The sequence below is a fragment of the Passer montanus genome, unplaced genomic scaffold (assembly GCF_014805655.1).
Source record: "Passer montanus isolate IOZ18808 unplaced genomic scaffold, ASM1480565v1 scaffold29, whole genome shotgun sequence".
Lineage (NCBI taxonomy): Eukaryota > Metazoa > Chordata > Aves > Passeriformes > Passeridae > Passer > Passer montanus.
Window position 1 is genome coordinate 10,455,073 of NW_024367596.1, and position 20,241 is coordinate 10,475,313.

Here is a 20,241-nt window from a genome sequence, read left to right on the forward strand (position 1 = left end):
CAAGCTGCAGAGCTGACCATGCCAGGGAGAGGTTTCTCCTTCCAGGCTGAGACAAACCTGGAGCACAGCCTGGGGAGTGTCCTGTTCCCCTTCCTTGTCCAGCACAGCAAAGTGTCTGTGCTGCAGCCAGCTGTGGGGTGTAGCTTTTGTTTTAAAAGCTCTCTCCTGCATTAATTGGGATTCTTGCTTTGAAGAGAGTCTTAGGCATCCAAAGTCTCACTATATATGTTGCTTTGTGGTTCTGCAGATCCTGCCCACAGTCCTCTTAATGACTGTTATTTTTTCCCTCCAATATTTCACGAGGAGACTTCTGGACTAGGTAATGTTTTCTAGTGAATGAATTCCTACCATCTGCTTTCCACTTCACTGTCACTGGTTTGATAGCACTGAAATTAATGAGGGAATGAATTGTCAGGCAGTCACAAAAAATTAAATCTGTCTCTGTGAAGCGCAGATTTAAGGAGTGGTTTGTGGCCTGGGTTCGTTTGCTCACTGCTGACTGAACTCTTCTCTAATCAGCAGCTGAATTTGCAGAGATTAATGAAAGCTCAAAGGAGTTTTCAGTAACAAATATAACTGTCACTCTAAAAGCATGGACTTCTATCTCCAGCCTGTTTAAATAGAAGGAAAAGGTACTCTGAAGCACTTTTATTCCTCCTTGAGAGCATGGATGGTCATAATGGACCTCATGGTGATGTCCAGACTGGATTAAAATTAAACAAGTCTGAAGCAAAAGTGATCAGTCTTCTGGGTGGACCAGCACTGCCAAGTGCAGCATTTCTTCATAGGAAAAAAGGCATAAACAGGTTCCTGCCCTGGGAAGTGTGTTGCACTCCAAAGCACCTGGGCAATATTGGATAACAGTGATGCTTTTATAGGAGAAGTGTGAATGGCCATGGGTTGCAGGGTCAGGGTGTAACCAGGTATTTGGAAGACTCTTCTTGAATTATTGCAAAGTGGTAACTTTCTTTTAAATACTGGATTATTGTAAAATGGCTTGGGTGGGAGGGAGCTGGCAGCAGAGCACAGGCTGGATAGAAAGAGATGCTGTGGTTCTGTGTTTAGAAACAGTTGTGCATTTCACGAGACCTGTCTGTAGTTTATGTAAGATAAGGGACTTTCCCCTCATCTGCTTGTGCAAGAACAGCCCTGGTCTGTCAACAGTTGCTCCTTTCTCTAAGTGAAAACAAAAGCTCTGTAATCTGTTGCTATCTCCTTCTCCCTTTTCCCTGGCTAAAAGCCTTGGTCTCAGGGGTGCAGGATTGTGCCATGACCCTGTCCTGCCTCCAGCTGGAGGGATGGGACTGTTTATGCCAATTAGGAGCAATTTTCATGAATTTTCTTGTGTAACTTACTCTCTCTTAACTTTTGAAAAATATTTTATAAATGTGGGGGTTTGGGGGTGGTCAATCATGCTGTGCTGAGCATCCAAAGATCCTCATGAGGCAAAAATGCAGTTTGCATGTTGAGGGCTGTTACTCCAACCAGACTCCTGGCTTGAGCCCCCAGATCCTCTGGACACATCTACATGCATGAGTGTCTGCTGACCCATGGGTTTGCATTCATTAGTGTGAAGTTATTTGCTGGCTGGTAGTTTTTTATGCTTATGTGCTGCCTTGCCAAGATATGGTTTTACCTCTAAGATTTCATAGTAAAAGCACATTCCTTTAAAAAGAATCACTAGTGTACAGTAAAAGTGGGAAAATTAGATGAAAGGTGCACCAGGAATAAGCAGAAACACTTTTTGATAAACGATCTGTATGCTTTGTCTGCCTCCTATGTCATACACCAGCTGTGGCAGGTCACTGCTGGCACTTCAGTGGGCACGACCCTTGAAGGGGTTACAGGATTTTTGGTTGTGCAGACAGTGGGGAAGGTGTGGGGACCTTGCATCACCTTGGCTGGAGAGCAGAACCTCTCTGGAGGAGTGTCTTGCTGTCTCTCATTAAATGGAGCTGGGCAGCCGGAGGGCAGAGGCCCCGGGGGCTGCGTGCGCCCTTCCTAAACCAATATTGCACAGCGGGTTGTGAAGGGAACTGGTTTTGTTTCACAATTCCTTTCCACCTTCCCTCTCCCTGCTCCCCCACCAGGTAGCGTTATCTCTTGACATGATGCCATTAACTCTCTAATTAGCCCTAGGGGTGTTCTGGGGGAGATAACGAGACTGTAGGAGCTCAAATAAGCAGCGTGCGCAGATGTTTACCCAGGGTCGGAGGGCAGGGCTGTTGTGACAGGGATTGCCTTGGGGAGGGCATGTTCCTTGGGAAGGAGAAGCCGACCTGCACCATGGGCAGAGCTCGAGCTGGGCTCTCCTGCCTTTGGCAAGTCCAGCTATTTACCCTGTCCTTTTACAATGCTGGCAAAAAAATGCAGTTAGGAGTCCCTGGGAGAAGGGATTGATCCTCAGTACTGAACACTTGCAGACAGGGCGTGTTTCTAACGTGAAGGTTTGTACATTTGAGTGTGTTTCAAAGACATTTCTGGGCTCCAGACCTGTCCCTGGGTCAGTGGTGAGGAGCCAGGAGGTTTGAGTTTGTGCTCCCAGGTGCAGCAGAGAGGTTTCTCTGAGAGCTGGAGGTGCCTGGTCCCTCTCCTGTGCATGGATCAGCTGCAGTGCCATGCAGTGCTGGGATGCACACAAGGCTGTAGCCAGTCAGCAGGCGAGTAGGATGCTGCCTTTTATACCTCACCTCTTTTTATTTGTTCTGTCTTGCCATAAATGGTTGGATTAAAAACAAAAAAGAGGAAAGTCCCTGTTTCAGGGACCACATTGTTTTTCCCTCTCTTCCTTGTGGTTTGAGCAGTGAAGATCAGCTCTGCATTACTTTTAAAGAAGGCAGGTTGATTTTTTGCCTTTTTTTTTTATTTTCTTTTGGCTCTTTAACCTGGCTTCCTGCTATGACAGAGAACACATCTGTCCCTGTAAGATCTGCACTGGAAAGACTGTCAAAGCCAATTGGCAAAGGCTTGTTTTTTGAGAATTCAGCAGTTATTCAGAGGTAACAGGGGAAAAAAATCCACCAAAAACTATGTTCTATTTTTTCCCTCCTCCTCCTGTTATCTCAGTCCTAATTTGTAAACATTTCTGAGTTAAGTGAATGTCACAGTCTGTGGTGACGCAGTCAAACCAGATGCTATTTTTGTACAAGTGGAGAGGTCTGAGCAGATTTTTTTCATTTGATCTGCAGGAAATTCTGCATGAACTGCCTAACAAGCAGGCAGGTGTGCATGCACACACCCCCCTTCTACAAGAAATTACACAATCTCCAATTAACAGTGCAGTTGTGGTAATGACATTTTTAATCGTCACAATTTTGCGCACTTCCCTTGCGACCAGAGAGGTTTATTGAGAACTTTGCCCGTGGTACTGGTGAGAGGAGCTGGGATGAGCCATGTAAGAGCACGGGGAAAGAGCATTCAAACAAAGACTCTGACTCAGCAGTTTGAGTTGGCCGACAGCTCATTTTGGAAACTTAGGGGTCTTGTTTGCATTTTATTTTGTTCTTCAGCATACCAGCAGGAGCCACAAAGCATTGCCAGAAGCTTTCTAGAATATCTGAGTCAGACCTGGGAGGGTTGCAGCTGAAACTTTCAAATCTAACTAGCAATTATTATTTTTAGTTTCCTACAGTATTGGAGGTAAATTACTTTTAAGACTTCCTTTCCTGAGGCTGAGCTACTTTTTTAATTTCAGTCCAACTATGCATCCAGAGCATAAGTGCCAGGCTTTTCTCTTGACACTTTGTTTTCTTTGTTTTCTACTTTATTCTTTTTTTGTTTGGGGTGGGGGAGAGCTTCTTGGACTCTAAAAGCAGAGTTAAACCTTGTTCGTCTGCCTTCAGTGTGAAGTCATTCTTATTAATGTTGAAAGGATGGCCTGAATCTGTTTGCTTTTTCTGATTAGGCTAATTGGTATGATAAGGTATAATCTCTGTTTACAAAGACTGTCTTGCCATGACTTCAGACCAGTACAGTTAATGAGTCCCTTGCAGAGCTGTCCAGAAGGCTCAGACAAATTATAACTATCACTGTCCCGCAGCTGAAAAGTGAGTGTGCAGTGTGAGGAGGGTGGGGGTGTCCTTTTGCTTTTATGACTCAGCCATTTAAGCATATGATATTTCAGGAAATGAAGTTTTCCTCTGAGAACCCCAAAGAGATGCTGCCTGGCTGCCATTAGGTTGTTGTAGGCTCATCTATATGAAAATTTTGTACCTTACCTGCAAAGGAGAGACTCAAATGAGGGTCTGGGAGCTTTTCTTCCTCGTGATACGGTAGAAAGGTTCAAGCTTTTACTTCTCACTTGTGCTGCTGGTGCCAGTGTGAACATCCAGGGTACGGCACCAGCCTGTGAGGCAGGAGAGCATCTTAGGAGGAGACTGCCTTTAGATCTGAAGCCAGTGAAACAAAGTTTGGGTCCCTGGGGTGAGGAGAGGGACACATCTGTGCCTGGGCTGCAGCAACGTTGGTGGGCACAGTGTCCAGTGCCTGCTCTGTTACCTCCTGCCACCCCTGCTGGTGTGCTGGTGTCCTCTTTTGTGTCCCTTGTAGATGACAGGTTTGCAAAAAGACACTTTTCCAGCATCTGATTCAAGGTGACCACACAGAGTAATGCATCTGAAACACTGAGCCAGGTCAGGGCTATGTGTACAGAGGGCAGGGATTTGTGCTGACATGTCAATTTATTCATGCTATATACACCTCTCCTTGTGTTTGACATGCAGATCTTTTTGGATAAACTTCCACGTATCTCTCTGTATCTGGGTGTTGCTTCACCCACAGCCACCTCCAGCCACCTGTGGGGCAGAAGATGGCAGATACCTCACAACAACAGTCCTGCATTAATGACCTGGAAAAGGAGGATCTTCTGACTTTCAGAGCATAGCTTTGAAACAGTATTTTACAATGACCTGCCGAGGTTGGGAGATTTATGTATGTACCTTTTCCTGCTGTCTCCTTCCCCTCCATAGTTTTTGAACTCGTAGACCAGTATGAAAAACTTGACAATATTTAGGGATCAAAACGGTCATCTGAGCACAGCATAACTTTTCCTCACTGTTAGACAACAGAAGAGCCATGGGTGACATGAATTCTTGCTTCATGTCCAGCTGTGTGTAAGCTTGGCAGTGGTGCTGCAGAGTGCCCCGTTCGGCTAACGGTGCTGTGGCTGCTCCCTGCAAACTTCACCTGGATCTCCAGATTAGCACTGGTGTGGCTTTTTGGCTTGTGCCCATCCCGGGTGAGATCAGATAAGTACATCGGGCACAGTCCCTGGTCTAAGGTGCTGCTGGGGAGATGGAGAGGAGGGCAGGGGGCCGTGGCAGTCGTCTGTTGAGTTGTTCCTGTGCTGTGGCAAACTGGCTGTGTGCTCGGCAGCTCTTGCTGGTAGCTCAGGAGCGCTGAAGGTGTGTGTGAAGCTCGGGTGGCCCTGACCCGAGCCTGGGGTATTGCTGGCGGTGGTAGGTCGGGAGGGCTCAGTGCTCCTCTCTGCAGCCTGTTCTCGGGAGTGCCTCCTTGCACTGTGCTCGGTGAGGAGGCGCTGGGAAGGTGCACTGGAAATGCTTCCAGCCTTTTTCTAACCTGCTCACAGCCCCGGTGAGCTGTGCTTGCAGGGTGAGAGCTACATCAGACCCCTGGTTCTTGTGGCAAGCGGCTGCTGCAGGGGAGGGGGACGCCGTAACCCTCTGCTCTGTGTTCTTGTTTCGCTTCCTTCCCCAAGATTTTTTGCCCCGTTTTATTAGTGGCAGCCTTAGGAATGTGCTGGCCGCTCCAGCGTGGAATAGGCTGGTGAGATTGCAGTGTCCTTTAGTTTGCAGAGCTGCCGTGAGCCCAGGAGCCCGGTGAGCAGCACAGCCTGCTCGCTTCCCTCTGCCCGTGAGCCCAGTCCCTCCCTGCGTGCCCGGGGAAGCCGGGGTTAAATGATGCCCGGGGCCAGGCGTGGCAGGGGCGGCAGCAGCTCCGGGGCAGGAGCGGGGAGCTGCTGAGGCTGTGTGTGGGTGGCAGCCCTGCCCGGGACCCTTGTCCCTCCCTGCGAAGCCCCTGCGGTCGCTCGCTCGGTGTGCGCTGGCATTTCGGCCGAGCCCTGCGTGCGGACAGGTCCTCGGATAAAGTTCGGAGCGCTGTCATTAGGCTGGGCCGCGCTCCGATGTGGATGTTTGGTTTCCTCTCTCCCCCCCTCCCCAGCCCTTTGGGAAGGTGTTCTGTTTCGCCCGGCTCGGTGGCGCTCCGGGAGGAGCTGCCTTTTGTTGTGCCGTGCATCCCGCTCGCCCGGGGCTCGGGCTGCCGCCTGCGCCGCGCTGAGCCCGCACCCCCGAGCGCCGGGCAGCACCAGGACAGGACAGGGGGCTTGTCTGCTTGCCCAGAGTAAAATCACAGTGGACATCTCTCCTGAACATCTCGGCTAAGTGCTCTTCCTATCTTTTGCAGTTTCCCGTGGGCATCCTGTCCAGGTGTTTTTTACTGAGTGACACCTAAAAACTTCTCCCATGTATTAATTTAACACCGTGAGTCCCTTTGGACGAGTTGGGGTTTTTTGCTTGTTTTTTAATCACGATGTAAGTTGGAAGCAACTGCAGAGGAGGGGGGAAAAAATCTAGCTGGAGTGGTGCCCTGCAAACACAGGACCTGTTGGCTGTGAGTGTGGATGGGAGCACACAGGTGATGGAGAATGTAGCTGGATTCTGGTGCATGGAACCAGTGACTGATTCTCAGAAAGGTCCTTGGGGAGTTTGTCCCAAATCTCCACACTGCAACACCCAAATGCTTGGCTGCATTACTGTACCACTGGTGTCGAGCACTGTGTCTCGATCCCTTCGTGAATGTTTTGGTTCTTGGTAGCAGCAAAGCCTGTGCCTGGAAAAAAACAGCTCTGGAATCTTCGTAGAAAATAAATAGGGGAGGTTTCTTGGAGTAGCTCCTTTAGAGCAATTCCATGGCTCTGTTTTGAGTTCCTAAACTTGTAGAAAAGTGACAGGGGAAAGTTATTGTTTCCTTTCTTTTCCCTGCCTGTCTCTTTCTTTTTTTCCTTTTCTCTTTTTTTGGCCATTCCCCCCCTACCCCCCTTCCCTTCCCTTTGCTTTTTAGAGATTGGTGATAAGGAATTCTAACTACTTAATGAGCTGGGAGAGGCCTCTCTCCATTGGAGTGGAGGACTCCAGGTGGCACTTTGACAGATTGGACAGGTAAGGCAGGAGAGCCCCACCTCCTCCTCCTTGCCTATAGTTAGGTATATAAGGGAAACTTCAATTATGCAGAGAGGCACACTCTGAGTCCTGTTATCTCCACAGTAGCATCACATATTTGTAGGGTCTTCTAGGGGGTGGGAGGTGTTTGTCAAAATCCTGGAGCCAGAAGAAAGAACAGCAGCGTTGATCAATTTGACTGCTAACATGTTGTACCTGGAAAACAATGCCCAGTCCCAGTATAGCGAGGTAAGGACTCTAGGTTTCAGCTGTGATATCGCTAATGTATTTTTATTTTTAGTGAATACGTGCAATTTCTTCACCCCTGAAGTTAGGTGCGGAATATACACTTGTTTTTGTGAGACTTTGGCAATTTACAGTGGAAAGCAGAGTTTGTTGGACTAAATAACTGAATGAGAGTGAACTTCAAATCTTTACATTTGGGACAGGGAATTTGTTTGGGAAGCCTGATCAGCCAACATAATTTTCTTTCATTGGAGAAGCAAGGCAAGGCAGTTTTTATGGTGGGCAATGCATACAGATTGCATTCCTGTAGCAGTCTGAATACTAGCTGTGTTGTCTGCATTATAACTCTTTTACGAGTCTTTTATTGCCAAAATTACTGCTTGTGGTTTCAAGTGGATGGTATCTAGGAAATAACTAAAAATGTGTTAAAAATCCCTTCTTAGGTTACTTTTTAAAGCAAAATAATATGCAAACAAAGGTTCTCCGCTGCAAATACTGTGTTAGCGTCCACACCAACACCTCTTTTACTCAGTGCTGTTAATACCTTGCCTCATAACTTGCAGCAGCAAGGTATTTTACACAGGGTGTTCATAGAGGATAAATGTGTGTACAATAGATGAATTTTACTTTCTACAGCCCTTTGCACTTCTTGGGTATGAGTGGGACGCAAACTTCAGGTGCACCTTTTGATTTCATTTTTTAAAATTATTTAATTGCTTTTAACCAGCTTGGGTCGATGCTTTGAAAGGTGGCCGTGGAGAGGATTGCCACACGCTGTGCAAATCTTGGAGGAAGTTACCAGGGGTTGAGGGAGATCTAACGACAATATTGGTTTACATTCCAGCGGAGACAGCAGCTGTGTTGACACTTGCCAGAGTGGCAAAGCAGCCAAAGCTCTGTGTGTGTGTGTGCGTGTGTGTATTCCTGAAGAAAAGGCTTCAAGTGGAGGGCATGGGGTATGAGCCCCAAAGCAGGCAGAACCTCAGCCACTTGGAAGAGAAAACAAAATAGAAATTGAAAGGCCGAGAGCATAGCTAGGAGATGGGACAGGTGGCGAGGAGAAGTCTGTTGAAGGTTTACTCGAGGCTTGCACGCCTGGGATGGCGGGTCTGTGACTCGGGGAGAGGTAAACTGAAAGCAGCGTGCTCTCCCCGTCCCTGTCTGCAGGGAGCCTGAACCCCGCGTGCGCCTGGTTCCTCTGCTGCCTGCATGCAGGAGACCCAAATGGGTGACTTATGTTTTTTAACTCTGTTAATTATAAACTCTTAAGTGTGGAGAGAGCACTTCTTGGAGTGTTTGCTTGGTGTTATTTGTCTGCTGCTATCTGATCAACTTTCGCTGAATAGCAGCGGTGGGGCTGGAGTCCCTATGGTTGACTGGCTGGGCTCATCTGTCAGAAGCGATGCGCTCAGGAGCGTTCTCGCTCTGCTGAAATGCCACTCGTCACTGTTGCTGTCAGGGGAGGTTTTTAAAAGGCTTTAGCTCTGATTTATTTTTATTTTTTTTCCCCCCTCCCCTCACTCTCCCTCTTACCTCCTTGGATTTGAACAAGGTGCACTGACTTTGTTCATCCAGCAAAGTATTGTACTCTGGGGAAGGAAAACCCGATTAGCATTGACTTGGCTTCGTTTCTGAGGAAGAGCAGCCTCATTAATGACTTGTTTACAAAGAGAGGGAGACTTGTTAATGCTCAATTAAAATATATTGGTGATGAAGAACCTCACCCATCTTCAGCTTGCAAACAAGAAGTAGACTTTGGCATGAATTCCTCAGAAAAGAAGAAAAAAATAAGTTCTCAATGTGCAAATAGAAGTAGTGCTTTGTTGTCACTGGTAATTGCAGTTCAGATTTTAGAGCTGTTGCTGGGTTGGTCACAAGGCAGACATAGCAACTCATGAAAAACTTAGTATAGACTAGCTTCTGGGTTTAGAAATGGACCTTATTTGAGCTGAGGAAATAATTTCCCCATATTAAAATCAAGTTTCAAGCTGAAGAGCAGGGACTCCTCTCTCATCCCAAGCCCGTTTCTTGGGGTGCTGTGCCCCGCCACCCCACGATGTTGGCTGCATGCTGGCAGATGCCGAGCTCCACGGTGCCTTTGGCCCTGGGAATGCATTCCCAGCCTGGGAACAGGCTGTTGCACAAGCCCCAGTGCAGGCTGTGTGGTCAGGGCGGTGAGCTCCCACCATCTCCCACGGCCCTGGGCCACCTGTGCCTGTGAGCGTGGTGCCCAACACCACGGTCAGATGGGTGCCTTCCAAATGGGTCAAATCTGCTTGGGAAGAGCTGAGAGAGGGGAGAAGGGTGTTAAAGTGAATCACTGCCCTGAAAGGCTGGAGGTGGAACCTGTTTGAACCACTTTTTCAGCTTAATCTATCCCAGCATTTGATCTGGGTCAGCTGTAAGAACAATTAAGCTCTTTGTTGGTAGAGCACTGGACTTGATGACCCTGGAGATCTGTTCTTGTGTGCTTACGAGTAGGAGATGTGAAAAGGAGAGAGACTTTGGGTGGTTATTAATAGGATGATGAGGTACTGATGAATAGGAACCCTTTGGATGTCAGTGTGTCTTCCTGCCTTATCTCCACATGTGGAATTTTGTGTTATGTACAGACGTTCGTGAGGAAGCATGCACAAAATTGGGTGTGAAGGAGAGAAACCTGCAAGTTTGTCTGGTCTTGTCCAAGTTTCCTGTGTCCTTGTGAGGGGAGATGAGAGCAATAGAGATTCCCTCTAGGGACTCTGGGTTCCTCTGCAGTTTGGCTGAGTGATGATGCAGAGTTTGGAGTGCTTGCTAAAATCAAATTAAATCATTGCCAAAAGAATAAACACATCTTGTTCAAACACTGATAAGAAATATGTGCCATGACTTTTGATTATATCCGTCATCCTTCCCAAAGATCTTCCTGCTCTTTGTGGGAGACAAATTAAAGACTCTCTTTCCGTTAAGATTTTTATCATCGTTTTGGGAGGGGTGGTGGTGGGGGGGGAAAATAGTTTTATACTAAAAGAACTTGTGCACTGCTTTATGGGTTTTTGGCAGCATTCCTTCATGCTGAAAATTAAGAAGAGCTCTATACATTTGACTGCAAATATCTTTGAGGTTAGGATAGCCTCTTCAGAAGGGTGCATTTCGATTTTTTCTTTTTCCTCTTAGCTTTTAAATAATAATTCGCATGTGTGTGTTTGAGCTGGCTGTGAGTCCTTTCTTTGTAGGAGCAGGCATGTGGTGCTCTGGGGTGGCTTGGAAGGATGTCTTGAGGGAGCTGGACCCCCTCAATGAGAGAAATATTGTGCCTATCTGGGATATTGGTTCAGCAAACCTTAGTTTAAGGTTAAAGAGTTTGGGGGTTGAGCTGTAACTGGTACTTTGAGCATCAGCTTCATTTGTGTGCAGTAAAAGTGTGTCCAGGGTTTACCATCCTTCATGTCAGCTTGGATTTGGCCAAGAACTACCAGCGGACAAAGCCGTGGCTTTCCTTGGCTGATTTTGCCACATGGCATAGTCATCATGACTGCATTTGACAAAGGCTGTTTCCCTCTTGCTGCCCCTTCTCTGTGGCCCTCAGCCAAACCTGGGGTAAAGGAGGCAATCTCTGAGGGATGCTGCCTGGTCACTGCCCAGAAGAGCAGCCCACCTGCTTCCTTTCTGGAGGCACCAGGAAGAAAGGACTATCTGTGCATTACCCTCTGAACCCCACATCTTGTCCTACCCCAAGATGAAAATGCTTGGATAGATGCTATATAAAGCCTATTTTTTTTTTCTCAAGGAAGAAGGCTTTGGCTGAACCTGACCCTCTCTCCTGCTTTCCTATTTGTGATGCTGTCTTGGAGTTTTGCTGGCTCTGAGCAGGCAAGCAATTCCCAATCCCTGGGGAAGGAAATCTCTTCTTGAGCTGTGCAGGATTCAGATGCGAGTTCCATGCCTTCCAGTGGCCTCTCTTTATTTAAATGGTATCAACACCCCACATGTTTGGGCACAGTCTGTCATTAGGAGCAAGAAATAGGGAGATGCATTGGAGGTTGTGTTTCTTGATGGCATCCCTGCAATTCCAGCTACACTTCTTGTGCATTCATCCATCGATTTTGCTGTGATTGCACTTACAGGATTAAAGGTTTTGTGATGTGATGACATCTGTGCAGGCATGAGAGGCATATGTCTTATCCGTGAGCTGCAAAGATCTTCTGCAAGACTGTAGAGACCCTATATAGCCAGGTTCTTTTTTTTTCCAAGAGGTTTTCAAGTTGCGTTCCAGTTGCAAAGGTTTAATCTGAGGTAGAAAAGCCTAAGGTTGGAAATGAGTTGGTCTTTGGTTTGGAGAGACTAAGGGGATGCTACTGTCCTGTTTGGGTTTGCCAGGGAATAGGGTTAAGTAGACCAGAGAGATGGGTAGTGGGAAGCTGAGAGCTGCCTCTTGCCATGTGCCCATTTCCCTCCTGGCTGAAACAAGGGGATCGTGCTGCAGGAGAAACACAGGGAAGGGCAAGAGTTGAGTGTGCTTCCAGTAAAGATCCACCCCCTCACTGCAGTGGGTCTGTCATGCCATGGATGGTCTTTTGTTCTGTCACAGGGCACCAAAAATTTCTTGTGGTAGTACAGGTAATGTGACCCTGATGTTGAGCAGTGAACTGGGGATTTTGCCTGGAGAAATCCTCGCCGTGTTTGGGTGGAGGAACGAGACCTCAGCAGATTGTAACCTGCACGTGGATGGAAAGAATAAAATGTGTGCTTTATCACACAAAAATGAAACCTGCTGACATTTGACCATCTGCACTGCTTTAACTGTGCAGTACTTGTGCAGAAATCAGGACAGCCTGGCTGTGTGTGAAGTGTTGGTACTGCTCAGTTATGTACACGCTCTGGGGTTTGTCAGTCATGTAATCACACTTGACATCAGATTGGAAATGGCAGCTCCATTTTACAATTTTCCATGGTCAAAAGAAAGGTTAGTAAGCACTATGAAATCAGGGACAGATGATCTTCTCAGTTTCTTGTTTCATTTGGCAAAAAAAAAAAAAAAAACCTGGATATTTTCTAGTATAAAAATACAGTTTTTCAGTGTGAGAGATGAAAATAGCTGCCTTTGCAGTATGGTCAGGATGTTTTACATCTTGAAGTGGTTGCAAAGGATGATCCATTTGGTTTGCTGTAAGTTGACCTTGGTTGAGACAGGATGAAATTAACCATATATATCTTCATGGTTTGGTAATGTTTTTTCCTTGGGGATTAGAATTGCTGTTTTGACTAGTTATGTTTATTGGTCTGATTTGAATCTTCAACAGTGTCACCAACACCCGATCTGATTTCTTCCAACATGAGCCCAGTTATGCTATTGCCTAGCTCCCTCAGGAGCTATTTTTCTTTCTTTTTACCTGCTTTGTTTTAAATAACGAGCTTTAAGTGGCTTTAAGTTGAATGAAATTGCTTTCTTTTTTTTCCCTGGGCATAGAGAAACACCAGAAAGGAACTTTTTCTACCTTGGCATTTCAGCCCATCTGGTGGCAACCTTTTTGTTTGCATTTCTCAAGTTATGCCTCGTGGAAGGCATAAACGCTGTGGAAGGGTTTATTTCCAGTTGCAGCTCTGTTTACTGTGAGACAGAAGCTTCAGTAGGTCTATGAAGAAGACATGGCATCTGCAACAGGAAAGTTGTGGATGTGGGATGTGAGAGGGTGTAAACCATTTGCTTTGCACTTTTTCCTCTGGAAGGCATTAGTTATAACTAGTGGAGAAACTACTTATTTCATTATCGTGAAGGGCTGAATAAAAGCGGGTGTTGCCTGGCTCAAGGCGAATTTTAAATTCTATTTACAAAATGTTCCCACTGAAAAAAAAAATCTGGAAACGCTTCAGAAAGGAGCTGTTGCACCGATGGATTTGTGCTAGACATTGTTAAACCCTGTTATTTTTCTGGCACTGCCTCCAACGCCTCTTGAGAATGTGCAGAGTAGGCAATAAAATGAATGCAACTCTTTTAAAGCTAGGTTGCATAAATCATCAGAAAGGAGAGGAGCTTCTTGTACTCTTAACAGCAGCACTCACTCCATCCTCTCCAGCAGAGAAGTGAGCTCAAAGCTCTTTGTGCCACTTGGCCTGGATTAGTATTAAGTCACTTTCGGTATCAAGTAGAATTAAGAGGAAAATAATTACTCTCCAAGGGTGTTAAGGTTCGACTTTTTTCCCCCTTGCATGTGTTTTCTGGATTCTCTGCCATCTCAGTGCCATGATCCTTGTAGTCCCCTGTCAGCTCTCCAAGGCTGTGATCTTTAGAGTGACACATGAGCTCAGCCATGGTCAGGCATGTGGGTGGGTCTCTCCAATGAATAAACTTGCTGTTCTTAAAAATCTCCCTGTTTTGTTTTGTCTTCTTCAGTTACAGTACTAAATTATTTCTGAGAAATCTTCCAGTTTTCAGTCTTCCAGAGCTTCCCATCAGAACTTAGCTGTGCTGGGAGAAGAGGCTGTAATTGTCAGATGGATTAAAGAGCTGCTTTTCTGTATGGGGCAGACCATGGCATAAAGCTTTTTGTATAGCAGCCCAGAACATATAAGGCTTTGCAAGCAATGATTTGGCTGTGAGTTACTGGCAAGAAAGGTTCATGCCTATGTTTCTCTGTACTATTTTATATAACTACACTGGGTCTTGGGTGAGAATATTGGCTCTCTTCTAAAGGAGAGCCTATGAGAGGCTGTCCAGGGTTAGCTTAGCTGCTGGGGCAAGGAACAAAGAGCAGGATGACATTTAAGGTGATTGGGGTTTTACCTCGCTAAGGCTACTAATATAAGGAGCAAACCCAGTAAGAAACAACTGTTCAGAAAGTCTCAGATAAGACACAGGAAAGGTTTAGATCCTTGATGTTGGCAAAGTAAATGTGGATCCTCTTTGGAAACTTGAATTTAAATTTGGTGACTTTATTTGAAATTACTGACCATTGTTATCAGCTCCATGAACAACCAAGCAACATAAACATGGGAGATTTTGTTTTTTTAATTTGTGCTAGAATTGAGTCACCTGGAAGCTGATCCAGGAATGCTCCATGAATATCTTGTACTTTTGCAAATCCCTTGCCACTGCTGTTTCACTTAGGGTCTTAGTGGAACAGCTAAAGGAGCAGTGTTTGAACCAGGACATGTGTGTTAGTATCTTGAGTGGATGGCTTGAGGTGTGATGTATTTCTGGGCTCATGCTCAGTCTGCTCACTTTGGAAGTGGACCCAAGTGGCAAGGCTGAGCACGCTTCAAAATTAATGCATTGATTGGAGCCCAGCAGCCTCTTGGGATGGATTCCAGAGTTTGGATCCGGATTAAACTTCCCCCCAAGGACTTTGGGAAGTGGTATACAAGGGGACCTGGTGAAATTTGAGATGAGTCCAACTTCCTCAAGATGGCAAGAAGATGAATGTTTTTACCAAGGGCAAGAAAGTGGGAGGAAACGCCCAGTTTTAGGGAGGGAAGGGGAAATATTTTATGGTGGGGTAGTGTCTGGGAATGAAAGGGATGGATTGTGTCTCAGCAGATATGAATCTTTCAGTTTTAATCCACATCTAGGAAGTAAATAAAAAGAATCTTGCCAACTTTGGGGAGAGGGGAGGAGGTGCTGGGCTTTTGGGCTGTGCTGCTGAGGCAGAAATCTCTGTGCCACAGAGCAGTGGTCCGGCTGTGTCGGGATGATGCACAGGGCTGCAGCCTCGGCAGTCAAGGGAAACAGAACAATAGGAATAGGTGGATGCCAGCAGAAGCGTTGAGTCAGCAACTGGATCTCTGCTGGATGGGAAATTACTGAAAAGTGTATTTAATCATTTTGCCTGTTTGTTTTAGCTTTTTTAGGTAACGTCATGGGGTCTTTGGGAATCAAGAAAGTATTTTTTGGAGATTGATGGCTCAAAAAAATATTTCTAAGTGCTCTGTTAAATTTGTATTCTGCAGATGTAAGTTATGTCTTTTAGATTCTCAGTAGCCTCTGCAAGCCTTTACTGTGGTTTCTCAGGGCTGCAGTTCTGTTCTGCATTTCATCCATAGTCAAAGGACTGGCTCCCTCAGGAGTGCTGGTGATGATTGACTAGAACTGAATAGATGAGTAAATGTCCCTCCACCTTCTTTCAGCAGCAGGAAAGTATGCAAGAAGTTCTTTTAAAGGAAACCAGAATATGTCCTGGCTAGGTGTCATCAGTACTCTGAAAACAGGAAACTACTGCTTGATGCTAAAGTGGGAAAGTTGTTGAGATGAGCCTTGGTCAGTCCACTGTGTTTTGTGTCTGAAAGGAATTGTGAATGTTCAAGTTGGAGGGCAGGGAGTTTAATGTGGTGTCAGATGGAAATTAGTAGGTATATTGTTACTCAAAAATCTGGAACACCTTTGTGTCTGCACAGGGAAAGGTCTGTGCAGCTGAATTCCTCAAATGTAAATCTCTGAAGCTGAATCTTGCATAAGTGACCATGGCACTGTGTGTCCTGGTGTCTGCTGCAGTCAGGAGTACTGGACAGGGAGGGAAGTACTGAAAACTGGGTTTAGTTTTGCTGTTAGACATTGGAAGCCCCATGCCAGAGAGCCCATTGGAAATCCTGCATGTGCAGTGTATGTGGCAACATGATTTAAATAGTTGGGGAAAATAATCTTGATGTTTGTAAAGCTGATGGAGTGAAGTCGCTGTGGAAGAAGCAGTGCCCTTGCATGCATGTTGTGTCTGTGTACACTCACACCCCCCTCTTTCAAAGACCAGCTTTTGTGTTTCTTGTATGCACAGCCTGGCATCTTTGGAAAACACCACATAAAGTTCCTGCTCGCCTCTGAGGAGGCTGCAGCAGTGATGTGAAGCTGTTTCTGATGTGAGCTACAGAAGCAGGGTGGGTAGGGGGGTCTCCTGGCTGTGTGGATCCTGCTGCACTGAACCCCCACAGATCCTTGGGCTCAGGCAATGCCAGCTTCGTGCAGCTCAGGAGCTGCTTTCATGCAAAAAATAATGTTGGAAGGCAAAGCCCTGCCTCCTTTTGTTCTCTGCAGTTGGGATCTAATCAGAATTTGGCATCCAGTCCTCTTGACTCCCCCTCAACCTTGAAAGCTTTTCAGTTTGCTCTTTGGTGTCCAGGCTTTTGGGAACACCATCCAGGAGTCTTCTTGATTTGGACAGAAGTAATGGCCAAATACATCAGAAAATCCAGTAGATTTTCCTTTTAATCTATAAGGACTCTGATGCTGCTGTGTAACCCTTTCCCTCTGCTTGCTCTAACTTGTTTTAATCTGCCCTTTGCCCTCCTATAACTCTTCTTATGAATTCTTATATTCCATAGTTGCACCATGCTTCAAAGAGTGGGCGTGGGGGGTTTATGTGTGTGGCTTTTTTTTTCTTTTTTCTTTTTCTCTTTTTTTTTCCTGTGTGTTTAACTGCTTGACTTATTTAACTTGCAGATTATCTGAATTTCTTGTTCTGACTAAAATGCTACCTAGCTGGAGTATTTTACTTTCATGTCTAAAAGATGATGCATTTGGATTTTATTGAGCATAATGATGAATTTGGGAGCTAACTTCAATTCCTGGTTGTATTCTGACCCTGGTTATTCACTGTCCTTGTGCCCTTTGGCCATACTTTGGTGGTTACTGAGCCTGCAGCCTTTCACTGCGGATGACACACAGATATCCTGTCCAGCCTAAGCTGCCCTCTCAACACAATAAAATGCTGCATGTCTGAGATGACTGATAACATCAGTGGTTACCGTCCAGTGAAGAGTTTAAGAAACAAGGCAGCTTTAATCAACTACTGGAGTGTTCCTCTCCAGCCCCTGCTTTTCCTCCCCAGTTCCCCATTTGTGTTTTAATTGGTTCTTCTTAATGTTTAAAGTCCTATTTTTTTTTAAATCCAACTTTCAGTGTTATTGTCCAAAATCAGCACACAGGATTTCTGGGCAGCTGTCCGAGCTGGGATCTTACAGTTGTTCTCAGCCACTGAAATTAGGCAAAAAAAGCCTCGCCAAGATCTTGGCATCTTTTTCTGGTTTTTCTGATGCAGGTCTTTTTGTCTTCAGTTATGTTTACATCTCCTGGGAGCGTGTGGGGGTGCTTTTCCTATTTGTCTGTACTTTATGGCTCTTCAGATCTTTGTTGATGTTGTGTTGTCCAGCTGGTAATAGGAGAACATGGGAAACTCTTGGCTTCTCTTTCAGTTTTAGGAAGCTGAGTGTTTGGGTTATTAATCATTTTATTTTAAGATAATGGAGTTGTAATGTCTTGTGATTTCATGCATTTCATAGAGACGATATTGTCCGATTTACTTTTTTTTTTTTTTACTGCCATCTCTTTTTTGTATGTATGTTTTCAAATTACATGTCAGATAAATTGCTGAGCACAAGCTCAGGGTCAAGAAATGACTGTGTGCAGTGGGTGGTGGGTCTTGGACTTTCCTGTTTTAAACTGTCTGAATTTTCAAAATAACTGAGCATAGCTGAGATACTCTAATGAAAGTGGTTTATATTTCTGAAAGGGATTTTTTGTTTTATGAAAGCTTTATAGCTTTCATAAGTCTAAAAACTAAAATGATCTGACTTTCAGAAACACTGTTGCTTTCTATGCAAGTAGAACTTTTTTCAAGAGCCCAATTTAGAATTTTTTTTTAAGAGCCTAAAATGCTGCTCTAGGGAAATCAGGGGTATTATTTTTATATGCACTGGAAAATATTTAGAAGTACTTACACAGTGTAGGGTGTCCAGCCTTAATATTTCTGTGAAGTGGGATGTGCTGTCATTCTGATAATCCTTGAATTAGACAAGGTCTTTCACGTGAACCTGTGGCAGGTGGTGGGAGTCAGGAATTACAGGCATTCCTGCTTTGGGCTGTACTTGTTTTAAAAGACACCCTGCTCCTGGCTGAAAAACACTTCTTGCTGAGTTAAATGAATTAACCAAGGGGCAAAAATCAAAGTTTCGCTGAAACAGAAAACTGTTACAGCTGGGGGGAACAAGACAACTCCAAAGCTTACAGCTCTTGTGGGTGGACAGGAATTGCTTTTTGTTAATTTGTCTCATTCTCTGAGCCCACAAATACTTGCATACGTGGACTCTAACTTGAACATGAAGTTGTGCTGTGTTCAACAGTACTGTGGCTCAGTGAAATGTGACCTGCAGCCGTACAGGGTATGGCTCTTAAAATTGTGCTGCTTCTGTGAACCTAAAGGGTGCAGATGTGGCACTGCGTGCCTGCTGGAATAGCTCATCCCAGTGAAAATGGCACAGACTCTTCTGCCTCCTCCAGTGTACAAGCCAGATTTTTTCAAGAGTGATTCTGTGTGTGTTTGATGTACACTAATTGTTCAGCTTCTTTGGTGTATTGTTCACCAGCTGGGCCATAGGGCTGTTGGGGATGGAAGAGATGCTCTGGTAAAGTGAGCAGAGCAGTCAAGTTTTTAAAGCTTGAAACATAGTGGTATGATTTGGGTTGGTCATTTAGTGGTGGGTTTTTTTGAGGGGAAGAGAGTAGTTGTAGGGGTTTGGTTGGGTTTGGTTTTTTCTCCTCCCCAGCTGATTGAAATGGAGTGTCTTCCTTAGGCTTTCCTTATGTGTTTAGGTGGTGTTGGAAGCTGTCCAGGCAACTTCTGGGTTTATCTAACTACTTAACATGAAATACCTGTGCAGAAGGATTGTGTCACTCATGAGGTTTTGGTTTTTGTTCTTCTTGGAAGAAGATGATTTTTTTTTCTTTATTAGTCTTGAATTTAGTTTCTTAAAATTGTACATATTGCACAGCCCTGCAGATCTCAAACAGATTCCCTTCCTAATAGTACAGGAGGAAATGTGCAGAAATATTTGTGCTCCCTGCTTACAGGTGGGATTGAGCTTAGGGAAGAGGCTGTTTGGTGGTGCTGCAGCAGGTCTAATATCCAGGACAGGAGTGATTGACTCCAAGGCTTCTTTTAATCCAGTGCTCTCTACTGCCCTGGGAACTTGTTATACCACTGGGATGGGAAATAACCTCCTCTCTTCCTGGAAAAAGCAATGACCCAAGAGTGGCATTACTCAAATCAGATAGGTTTCCAGGCACCATACTAGAACAAATCAATCTTGATAAGTGTTGGTATCTTTGGTTCAACCAAAGTTACTTGTTCCCTTGCTTTTCACATTGAGTATATGGTGCACATTATCATTTTATCTGAGGGTTTCCAAGTGCTTGGTGTACTCAGCTGCACAGTAGTTCTGTGGAAAAGCCTCTGCAAAATAGACCCACAGGATTTGTTTCCATTTTAGAACTGGAGGGAGTGTGGCTGAACTGGTATTGAAATAAACTGTGCACTTCTTCCCCTCATAGCTTGAAGGGGACCACAGCAGTGTCCAAACTGAGTTTGAAATTTTTCAGTCTTTCTCTCCCTCTTTTTTTTTTTTTTTTGAATGTTTTTTTGTTTGAGTTTTTTTTTAATATGAGAAAACAGACTAGAGAGGCAAACCAAATCACAGCTTTCATTGCAATGAGTGAGCTATCTGCTTCAGCCCTGATCTTAGCTGAGGGCCATGGGTGGAGCCCTTTATTTCTTGGCACTGCTCTGTCATGGCACAAGCAGAGTGCTGACATGGGGTATTGTATCAGCTGCCATCAGAGCAGCTGGCAGTCAGCAATATCTTGGTTAATAATTGTGATAGAAGCCTTTCTATTGAGCTTAAGGGACTTATTTCCACCTACTAAAATCCTTTGCTAGGAAGGTTTGAAAACTTAGGTGGATTTCAATATTTCTGGATATATTTGAGGTGTCTGTAATCTAATTTGGATAGGAAACATTTCTCCTGCTGCTTTTAACATAGCTGTTAACCAGCAGGAATCTGAATGTTTCCCTGGGCC

General features: G+C 45.2%; 1 protein-coding gene across 7 annotated transcripts in view; it reads left to right on the plus strand.

Moving 5' to 3' along the window:
• TP63 (tumor protein p63) overlaps nt 1-20,241 on the plus strand; it is a 102,100-nt gene that overhangs the window by 27,059 nt on the left and 54,800 nt on the right. The window contains exon 1 of one of the 7 annotated variants that reach the window (XM_039713572.1): nt 7,252-7,427. The exons of 5 other annotated variants lie outside the window; for them this stretch is intronic. In XM_039713572.1, coding sequence (XP_039569506.1) covers nt 7,386-7,427 — 42 coding nt within the window. In that variant the 5' untranslated portion in view covers nt 7,252-7,385. Of the gene's footprint in view, nt 1-7,251; nt 7,428-20,241 lie in introns of those variants that run through there. One more of the 7 variants, XM_039713574.1, reaches the window with a different exon arrangement.